General features: G+C 31.5%; 1 protein-coding gene across 4 annotated transcripts in view; it reads left to right on the plus strand.

The window, feature by feature from the left end:
* The window catches only part of LOC111428781 (uncharacterized), a 66,668-nt gene extending 55,235 nt beyond the window's left edge, over positions 1-11,433 (plus strand). For 2 of the 4 annotated variants that reach the window (XM_023064469.2, XM_023064470.2), the window contains exons 4-6: positions 3,032-3,154; positions 7,474-7,676; positions 10,470-11,433. In XM_023064469.2, the coding sequence (XP_022920237.1) occupies positions 3,067-3,154; positions 7,474-7,676; positions 10,470-11,351 (1,173 nt within the window). In that variant the 5' untranslated portion in view covers positions 3,032-3,066 and the 3' untranslated portion in view covers positions 11,352-11,433. Of the gene's footprint in view, positions 1-3,031; positions 3,159-7,473; positions 7,677-10,469 lie in introns of all 4 variants that reach the window. The other 2 variants (XM_023064467.2, XM_071194396.1) reach the window with 1 other exon arrangement.
* The last annotated feature ends 346 nt before the right edge of the window (positions 11,434-11,779 follow it).

The raw sequence follows: 11,779 nt of genomic DNA on the forward strand, positions 1-11,779 counted from the left end.
TTACTTTATTTTAACTCCTATATGTAAAATTGCATGTGGAGGTGATTTGTTAAGTAAAATACTACTTTCGGTTTCATGATTTCAATGTAATTTTTTATCTATACATTTTTCATATAAAGGCTTATACAAAATATTAATATTTTTTTTGCTTAGTACCAGTTTATATGAAACAAATGGGTACAGGTTCAGGTAAAGTACTACTTTCGGTTATGTGAGGTGGTAGGAATTTTGTATCTGAAAGTTACTCATTCTTATTCAGATTTATTCAATATTTTATCTGATAATCTCTATTTAAAGTGCAAGTTATAAGAAAATTTATATGAAGCAGTTTCTAAATCTATTAAAGTAAACTGCTACTTCGTAATTTGTCGCAAAAGTTGGTAGAGATCAACTGTCTTAATTTAATAGCCGTATACCAAATTTCATCGAAGTAGATGATTGGGTCTTTGAGTTATCATGTTTACAAACGCACGTGTATAGTACATACTGTATACTAACACATATACAAATGTAATGCTAAACTGGTCAAAATAGATTCTAGGACCATCAAATGTTTGTTCGTGTTTTTCTTTTAAAACTAATTTAATACAACTGTTAATTTACACCATTATTAAAAAAGAATCGCTGACTAAAGCGTGGCAGTGATCACTGCTCGAGAAATAGCAAATCAAGAGGAACATAACGTAGTTTATACTATTAACCTAGCTACTATGCGTCAAAAGTAGTAATACATTTTCCAAAGATACTAATACTTTTTCAAAAATTATAAGCGATCGTGAAAATTTGTTCAAGTAAACGTTATGTGAAATTGTGCTGTCTACTCAACTGAAGAAAAAAAAATTTATAGATTTAAAAAAATAGCGAAATTAGTACTCACATCCGGTATAACCGGAAGTACAGAGAGTATGATTTCATGTCGTAATAATCCGTTTTAACGGCCTAATTATGCATTCCAAATGGTTTTCTTATATCACTAATAATAAAAAAAAATATGGGGGTGAGCCACTTCTGAGGGACACTCGGTATAAATAATTATATTAAAAAACTACTAATTACTACGTTTGTTTTTTCTTCATTCATTTTATAATTGATCGAAAGTAACCCAATTGTTTGAAAAATTGCAAAGGAGAAGGATTTGTTAACAAAATTTGTTAATAAAATGTTATTCCTATTTAACCATTTAGCTTTTTGAAGCTAGTTAATATAAAATTAGTCCATGATTTTGAGCCCTTGACCTTGAGTGTCGAACATATTTGAATGATGTTTGCAAAGTGTAATTGATCTGACTGAAATAGCAAAAACCAACGATTAAAGCCTATCTTTTAAATATTGATCTATGAATCAAAGCTTGTTTACGCCTAATCTATCGTACACTATACAAAATATGTCGTTGCATAAAATATCAAATCTTCCTGAGATTGTTGGTATAAAGGTTAATTAAATATGCAATATACAAAAATAAATGTCATACCAATTAATTAAAACTCAGGTCACAGTTCACTGTGTCTACGTAATTAATACTATCTCTATTTGATATAAGATTTATATCGATTACTTTAGAGGTCAACGGTGTAATTATGAAATTACAAAATAAGTCAACGTAGTATGTTGTTTTATACAATCCATAAAAATTTATTATTCATTCATGTTCAAAGCAATTTGTAGTTATATTCACATCATCTTTTTATGTCAACGAATGGGGCATAAATTAAACAATTTTATTTTGTTTCACTGTAATTTAACACATTTATTAGCTTTGAAAATATTATTGGTTCTCAACTCCCATCCTAAATTCAATTTTAGAACCAACCCTCTCTCAATGTTTTTCCAAACGTATTTTGCTTAGTGGTTTTGTTAATTAAATTAGTCCGCTTGTTGATCTTCAGTTCTATTATATTTTATATCTGCCTCTCCAACTTTGGTCTTTTGTTGTATTTTTAATTCGCATAGATAATAGTTCTTTTTATCTTAATTAGTCTACTTTTTTTCAAAATATGATTTAATCAGTGTGGTTCATTTACAGGTAAACGTTATGTACGTTATCGATAGGTTTAATCACAGCAAGTTAAATTCGTGAATTCTATTGGAATTTTGTAGACCTTAATATTATGTCGTATTTGATTACTTCTTCTATTGGAATAAGAAAAGAATCGTCATGAATTTTTCATCTTGATGTTTATGGTAATAAACAGACCCCGGACAATTTAGGAAAGTGTTTCTTAAACGCCCTTCACTCCAACCTCAATGTTGAAAGCGAAATAACGCACGCTGTTATCCCACCATTCACTTCGTGTGAAAGGGCGTACGTTTCCTAAACTGTCAGGGATTTGGTATAAAGGCTGAGGAACAACAAGGTTTGTAATCGCAGATAAGAAGATATTAAAATGTTCAGTTTTGGCTTTAGAATTGCAATTTTTAACCAAAATCTTGCACATATTTTGGATACAAGTATGACGCGAATCAACTTACCTAACTGATTTTCAGCTCTACTTTATACTCCAAGTCTTAATTTCATTGGAATGAATACGAATCAGATGTTAGACCATTTCTAGTGTTTCCTTCTGAAAATTGCTTCCATTTTCGTATTTAAGTTATATAAATTTATCAATACTATGTTTGAGTAATTGAATTTCATCAAATAATAAAATGTAATTAAAACTTAAATGTTGCGAAGTTAATAACCTTCGCCAATTTTTACAATTCAATAGAACGCAATTTTTTATTATTATTTTAATTTTTCGGAAAACGTTTCGCATTTTAATTTCCGTTATCAATTTAATAACACAGTTACGAAATAATTTACATATTATTATTTATGGATGCAAATTGTTTAAATTATCTGACATAAAGAAGTTAATTTGAAAGATATTTTGTAATCAACAGCCATAAAAACATAATAAGATATCCGGATGCATTGCTAATTGGTCGAAATTCCTTTAAAGATCAAGATTAACAAACTCGGACGTCAGCGAAAATCTTAAAGCGAGACCTTATCTTTAACTTTCTTTCGTTTTGCTTTGCTTTTTTACAGAGTGGGCACCGGGCCACGGGAGGTACTCCCACGGCATGGAAGTTGAGGTCAGAGAGGATGGGGCAATCAGGACGGATTCTGCAGCGATTCTTGTCAATATCACTCCTGCTTACCCCGTCACAGGTAGGTAAATACCAAACTAAAAAGACCTTTTGAAAGACATCCTCGAAAACAACTTTAATTGAGCACCGCGATAATGAACTTGAAACTGTAAAGTGAGAGGAAAGTCCACGTCTCGTTACGTCAACTTGGAGGATAACATCTTTAGTGGTTCTCTTTTATAACGCTGCCTTAAAATAAACAAAATAATAATAAACCTTTTATTCTTTTTATTCGGTAACAAAAGCTTTAAGAAATTTCTTCGAAAGTTTATCATAAAGTCAGCACCGTGATATAACAAGATGCAATCTTTTCGTTTCCGCAGGCGAGCGACCCCTCGCTTAAGTGCTCCTCTTAAGTGCTCTTCATTCCTTTTTGTTGTTTTTGCACGAGAACTAGCCCTGGTAATTAGTACGAACAGTTTTCGTTAAAAATTAAAATTGTTAAAAAATTTTAAAATCTTCAAAATTAATTAGTACATATTTATGAAAATTGTAAAACGATTTTGCGTTACACTTTTTCAAAAACCGCACATAATCTAATTCTTTGATTAATTGAATCTCTTTTCTAAATCTTTGATTAATACCATTTTTGTCTGTACGTATCTAACGAAGTGATTATCGGTCTCCAATGCTAATCTAACTTTTCAAAGAAAATTCAATAATAGACATTATAAATCAAAAGCAACTAAAATGGTATGGAAATCTACGTCGAATGACTTAAGGTTTGGAACTGGATGCCAGCAGGAAAAAATGGATCAATGTGGAAATGAAGAGGGCAGGACTGGGTGAAGATGATTCTAATGACAAAGACCACTGGCGGTTAGAATACGAAAACCGGCAATAAAAAAAGCTGCAAATACTTACCAAATAAAAATAGAAACAAAAATCCTAATAAGTTAATTTATCGCAAAAAAGCTGATATCTTTCTAACCTTGATAAACCCTAACACTAGATTAGCTAAGCTATGCAATGGAAATCTACACTAACGCAAATGTCAATGACATGGGTCAACATCTTATTAGTCTTAGCATAGTTGTAGTGCAACTATGATCAGCACGAAAACCAGATTGCTGAACTGGTAACAAGTTGTTCTGTTTAATACAAGGGATTAATTGATTTTTCATTTCTTTTTCGAAGATTTTAGACATAGTTGGCAAAATACTGATCGGACGCAAGTCCCCATAATCAATTGGATTCTTTTTCTTTGATAATGGAAGCACAACAGCTTGTTTCCATTGATCAGGAAAAATATTTTCAACCAAACAAGAATTTAAAATGTGTGTCAAATACGGCAAAATAACAGAGCAACACATCCGAAGCATACTAATACCAATCAAGTCAGTCCCCATTGAGAAGAGCTTATCACTGAAATAATTTCCATAACCTCAGACGTGGTAACCGTACGAAATGAAAATATATTGGAAGTAAAAGCTGCAAACTCTTTATAGCAATCATCAGTCTCGTCCAACGTAATATCGTCAAGGATATATTGAACGCTATGAACAACAAAACTATTTATGCCATTAGGATTCTGCAACTATGTGGGTAATTGACTGTTATTATGAGTCATAGAATTAATTTGCAAATGTTTCAAACCACCCCATCTCTGCTTAGAATCGCGTTTGGTCGAAATGTATCTGAAATAAGCTCTCTTTTTTTAATAGCATTAGTAGTAAAGTTTCGCAAGTCCTTGTAATAGTTCCAATGTGAGGCATAGCCTGTCCTTCTGAATTTTGACTTTGCTCTGTCTCTTAGGCGCATCATAAACTTAATATTATCCGTTAGCCAAGCAGCACTAGGCTTTGTGAACTTGCATAAGTTTAAAGGAGCATGAACGTCAAAAATATTAATTATTTGTTGAGTAAAAAAGCAAACTTTGTCATTTATATCCTGCATATAAAATATTTTGTTGAAGGCTATATTACTTAAGTTAGATTTGAACGATAATTGATCAATATACTTTAGTGATCTGACCAGTTTATATAGAGGCTCTGTCATTAGGTTGCTCAGCTTACAGTCACAGTACACTAACTCGTGATCAGAAAAACCACAAGGCAACACACCACTGAGGTAAAGTGGTGTATAAAGTACTACACCACTTAAAGTATAAAGTATAAAGTACCAAACTGTAAAGAGTTGGATATATTAGGAGTTAACCAGGTTTCCGTCATCGCAAAAATATCAATATTGTTATCAAGGATTAAAGATTTTATTAGATTATACTTAGGAACTAATGATCTAACGTTCAAATGAGCTACGTTCAACGTTTTGTTATAATTTGACTGAAGACTTGAATCCCCCTCAAACCGGATACATCGAACATTTCTTCAAAAAAAGAAAAAGAAAAAGCTCAATAAGTACCAATTGATTATCAGCAATGCTAAGCTAAAACAAAAAAAATTGCTAAGCTAAAGAAAGCTAAATAACACAGGAATAACAAAATATAATAGCTTTTAAACCTTAGGTTTTCCAGCTTCAGATGTGGTGCTCTTCAGACCTTCATTATGATCAATTATGATTTTCTCATTGAAATATTATTGTTTATCATATCACATCTTATATTTAGTAAATTTAACAATTACATATTATTAAGTTATTTTGAATTTTCATTATGTTAATTCAGATAAAAGGCAGATACAACATATTTTGATGAAAATGCAATAACGGAATGTAATAATTATAAACATGTATGTAATATTTCACTTCTATACAAACTTATCTCAAAAATTGATACATATTTATGATTTTACCGTAACAACCGCACATCATATTTCATCAACTAGCATATTGCGTTTTTGAGTTATCATGTTTACATACGTACGTACAGTTATCAAAAAATAATATGTCGGGTCAAATACCCAACGTTGTTAGTTCCCATCTACTAGAATCGATATGACGAGGTGAGAGAATCGCGCCACACTCAGCCTGAAACGGTCCATAAATCTCATTTGTTTACAATTCATATTTTTCCGTTTTATTTAACTTTATTTACATTTTTGGTTGAACAGCGCAAGTTAATTTGTATCTGCCAATTTGAATTTTTAAATATTTATACTATTAAATATTTAACCACTGTTTTCATTACACTTTGGTTTATTTTGAGTACCTAGCTGCGATCTATATTCCATATTTTATGCTGTAGAATATCAGGTTTCATAGAGAACTATATTTAAAAACTTAATTTTAAAACTACATTTCACAGTAACGAACTTCGAACAATTATTTCATTCCATAAAGTGATTTCATTGCAAACTGTTCTCGTAATTGCGAACTATATTATGTTAGCTGTCTACTTAGGTGTATCATACCGAAGATCTGAGACGTGGAACTTGGGGAATAGTTTGTTTGTTTATAGGTCGGTTATCTATCGATCTATAGCGACCTATAGTTTAGTATAACTCCTTATGATCTTAACGAAGTTTCTAACAGAAGTGATTTAGAGTTGCTTCACGATTGTTACCATTTAACAGAAAAAATGAGCCTCATTTTACATCCATTTCTCTAAAACAGGAAATTAGAGATTTTTGATGAGTAGAAGGTTACCACATAAGCTAAATTTGTGGAGAAAATTTAAATATCAAAATTAATGTTGTCAGCAATTATAAATAATGAACTATACATTCCTAAACTACCATCTTTCCAACATTGGACATACTTTGGACCAAACTTGTCGACTTTGTAATGAGAAGTCAGAGACTGCTGAACATATTCTAAGTCTAAGAGACAAAATTTTCGGAAAGGTTTGCCTGATACCTACTGACATAAAGGAATAGGACTTTGGAGCAAAAAATACTCAGCATTTTACTGGAATGCAAATGAATGTCAATAGCACCAGAAGACCGTGAATGAGAAAACAATTAAGTCTGGAGTAAGCTTCCAAAATCCTCAAGCTCTACCGACAAAAAAAATTTAAAATCTTCTTGCAGTTTGTCATTTGCCCAAAATTCATTCGGAATGAAAACAATGTGTCTAAATCCTCAGAAACAATTTCTTCCATCTTAATTAATCAAGATGGAAACGGGCCAACACCGATACAGTTGCCCACAGATTATAAAATGAATTAATCAAAAATTTAAGAGTTAAAATAGCATATAATAAATCATGATATCACATTAACAAAATACTCAAACCAGACCAAAAGTTTCATACTCCATTTTTTTCTTGTTTTTTTATGCATGCATATTATTGATTGAGTCTCTCCCGAGATAAATAAGGATTTGCAAATATTAATTATGGTTTTACCTACACGATGAAATCAGTTCCCTCAAATTTAAAATATTTAAATAAATAAATAATATATTATATAATAATAAATATTCTAATTTTATTTATTTTTTTTAGAGCAACCAGAATTAATAGTCCGTGCCGAAGAAGTACTACTCGTGGTCTTGGTTTTAATGATATGGGTAGCCGCCATCGCCCTATTTTTCAATCGTTGGGGCCAAATTCGTACTCTAGAACCATATCAACCCAAGTTCCAGCAGAGTCATCATAGGACATCGTGTCCACTAGCACCATTGAGTTCACCACACATCACTCCTCAAGTAAATATGTATTTGCATACAATACTTAGTTGAAATTAAAATCGAAAATCCGACCATGACCAAATTTAAAGCTCGAAGATTAAAGAGTTTCACTTGTCACTAATACATGAATCAATGAATGCTATGTCATTTGTTAACGTAATTCATCTTACGACACGCAATCGAATTCTTTCAGATCATAACCTACTTTATCTACAAGAATAATTAATATTTGACCATGGCCACATTTAATAAAAAAAATTAATAATTATCACTTGTATTCATAAAATATATATTTTATAACAACGTATTCTCTCCCTTGAACCCGAAGCGATGTAAACACGTCCTTACGTCTCATTAAACAAGATATAGTATACATGAGTACTTCCCAATGGGAGAGACAAACATGTTAAACCTTTAAATATTTAAACGTGTTAAACAGAACGTGTTAAGAGTTTTCTCAAGCGACCTTCGTTCTGCGGTAACAATGCCACAAACTTAATTTGCAATGATACACAACGCAAACTGTCAATAAATAATCTCTTGAATAAACGTTTAAAGATAACAAAAATCGTATTGTTACAAGAAATTTAATGAATACAATATGACGTGTTAAGATTAACTGAAATAAACAGAAACAGAAACAAACTTTTATCCTTGTTTTTCGTGTTTCTTTGCCGATATCTTCGTCGGTATTGTCCTGTCGATATCATGATATCAACACCTCAAAATTATCAAACTTCAAGTCATACTTTATCAATTTGTAAAGAACACACATTGGACTATCTACATTTTGGTTTTGTACGGTCAATATCTAAAGCCGATCAAATAACTAAAGCTCTTTCTATCGGTGCATAACAGAAATCGAATGTGAGATTTCAAAACCATTTCTTTTTGTGAAAACAGTCTTACCGACGCGTATTTGAAGCGTATTAAATCACTTTCGGGATAATAATTTTCTTATATGATACGAACAAAACTCCAAGACCATGTGGACTCTATAGGAAATTTTCTGTTCTATGCAGTGGTGTATATGTTTAGTCGGTGGTATGATTGCACAAGAAGCTTCTTCCCCAAAAACTGCGATATACGTATGATTGCCTTATGTAAATGTTTACGGCGTCATAACTTTCTTATATGATATGGACATAACTCCGTGACCATATAGATTCTATAGGAAATTTTCCGCTCTATGCAGTGGTATATGTATAAGTTTAGTCGGTGGCAGGGTTGCACAAGAATTTTCCCCAAAAAACTGCAAAACCTTGTATAATTACTGTATGTATTTGCTTACGGCGCCATAACTTTCTTATATGATAGAACATATCTCCGAGACCATATACAATCAATAAAATTTTTTCACTTTATGCAGTAGTATATAACTTTAGGAAATTACGTGACTGCTCAAGTATTTTCCCCCCAAAAACTGCAAAAACCGCGTGTAATTACCGTATGTAGATGTTTACGGCGTCATAACTTTTTTATATGATACGGACATAACTCCGAGACCATATAGAATTGATAGGAAATTTTCTACCCTATGTAGTGGTATATAACTTTAAGAGATCGCATGGTTGTACAAGTATTTTCCCTGAAAAACAACAAAATCCCCGTATAATTACCGTATGTAAATGTTAACGGCGTCATAACTTTCTTATATGATACTGACATAACTCCGTGACCAGATAGAATGTATAGGAAAATTTCCGCTCTATGCAGTGGTATATAACTTTAGTAGATCGCTTGGCTGCACAAGAATTTTCTTCCAAAAATTGCGAAAACCGTGTATAATTGCCGTATGTAAATAATTATACCATCATAGCTGTTATTAACATCATGATTGTGCAACTACACGATCTACTCAAGTTATACCACTTCATAAAGTGAAATTTCCTGGATGATTGTGATTAGTTTTTTGTTCCTATCAAATAAAAGAGTTGTATTAAGACAATATACCACTTCTAGGTGTAAGGTAGTTTATTAGGCATGGTTTTTGGCAGACGCATTTAGTATCCCCGTATTTAAATAGCCAAATGTATGTTCTTTTCAAATTGACAAAGCTTTTTTAAAAGTCGATTCCTTTACAGCTACACACGGTCTTGAAGTTTGATAATTTTGAGGTGTATTCCGTACACGGTGACTTTCTTTATTTTTTTTCCCTCTTGATATCAAGACTTCAAGAAGATTTAGATGGTTTTAGATGAAGGAAAGTTTAGGCTTTCTAGTGGAGTATTTAATATTCCACTATCTTTAAAGTCAACGCAGATATCGGTTTGTAAACTAGGTAGAAAGTAGAAAAACAAGGGTAAAAGCTTGTAGCTGAGTTTTCGTTGTTGTCGTCGCAGAGGTCATTTAAACGTCAAAAATCTAATTTAAGTAAACTTAATTTACGTGTTATTTATAAATAAGAAATAATACTTAAGAAAAAAAGTGTTTGCTTAAAACTGAAACAAATTTTAACAATTTGGACTACTACCAAGCATTTAAAAGTGATGGTTAAATTTAAATTTAACGCAGAACAGTAAAAGTTTGTTTATAATTTCGGTTTAAACGTAAAATATCAATTTATTCTGGGAAACGTATTGTTTGGTAGTTTACTTTCGAATATAAAATTGGTTTATGTAAAGTAGAAATTATTTTATTTAAAATTTGATTTATTTATTACATAACTATAAAATTAAAAACTGAAATTCAATAATCTTATAAATATTTAAGCAGTTTAATGTTTCGATTAATATCAACATTCAAATGTTTTAATTTATGTTTAATTTAGCATTTTTGTTAATAATTTATTTTTGTGATTTTTTCTTGCAGCGTATGTCCTTTTCAAAATACAACGTAAACTGCTTCAGTGACACTTACACAGGCCTTCCATCTCCGGTTTCAATCCGAAGACCTCGTTTAAATTCCGTATTCGTAGGAAGTTCAACAATGGCAATTTTAAATACACCACCAAGACGAGTTAAATCCGCCATCGATATCCAACACTTAATAGTTAACGAAAAAAGTAAAAGAGCATCTTTGGTAGGTTTCAATTCCATGATACCCATCACAAGCATTCATCATCGTTCCGAACGAAGGCCATCCATCTCAATAGAAAGACCGTTTTATGGTGGTAGAAGAAGGCCATCAGCAGCCATAGATCGACCAATGTTATCTCATTACCATTACGGCGGTGGGAGAAATCGAAGAACTTCTTGTTTCGTTGATCGTCGACATAAAAATTTTATTAGTTTCGATCAAAGCGAGAGAAAATTAAGTATAACAATAGAAAAAGTACCATCTAATGGGGATCAACAGAAACCAAATCAAAGTTCTGTTAGTTTTGATACAACAACTCCTTCCATATCTTTTGATTCGCCAACTGTTATTGTTGAACACGCAGAGATTAATCATTGCCGTAGTCAAAGAAATTCCTCCCACTCAACACCGAAAATGTCAAGAAGTTTTGAACAACCAACACCAAAAATGATTGTTCCAAGGATGTCAACTAGTTTAGATGTACAAACGGGCGGTGGTGAAAAAACGTCATCAGATTCATCATCCCAAAGAACTTCTTTGAATGCTGTTGAGTCGCAAAGTATAGAACCGAATTCTTCAGTATCAACAATAGACCATGATGGATCATCATCAGTTGTTGTTTCATTTGAAGATGCAGCTCCATTACTTGAAACGTTAAAAAGTTCCGATGTATGATTTTTTATTTTATTTCAAATTTGTCGGAAAAGATTAGAAGTGGAAAAGAAATTGAAAAAAGCGCACCAATTGTATAATATAAAACTAATAATTAAATTAAAGTTTAATACAAATTTAATAAAAATAGTATTTTGTGATAACAAAGCAACAGTCGAAGAAAAGAATTAAAAAAGAATACGATTTTTAGGTTACATTTTTAATTCTTTGACGCACCACAAACTAAAAGAAACCATCAACGCAAAATCATGAAAACTATATTATTGGGAATTAAAAAATGAGTTATCTATGTTGCAGTAATAATTAAAAATTTGCATTTTTTACTCCTTAGTAGGAATAAAAATAAAATACTCCTTAGTAGATGCAACTTGAATATTTCCTCTGATTTCATTTTTGATCTAGCTATATGATTTGAGCTATATTGACATTCA

This window comes from Onthophagus taurus, chromosome 2 (genome assembly GCF_036711975.1).
Source record: "Onthophagus taurus isolate NC chromosome 2, IU_Otau_3.0, whole genome shotgun sequence".
Taxonomy (NCBI): domain Eukaryota; kingdom Metazoa; phylum Arthropoda; class Insecta; order Coleoptera; family Scarabaeidae; genus Onthophagus; species Onthophagus taurus.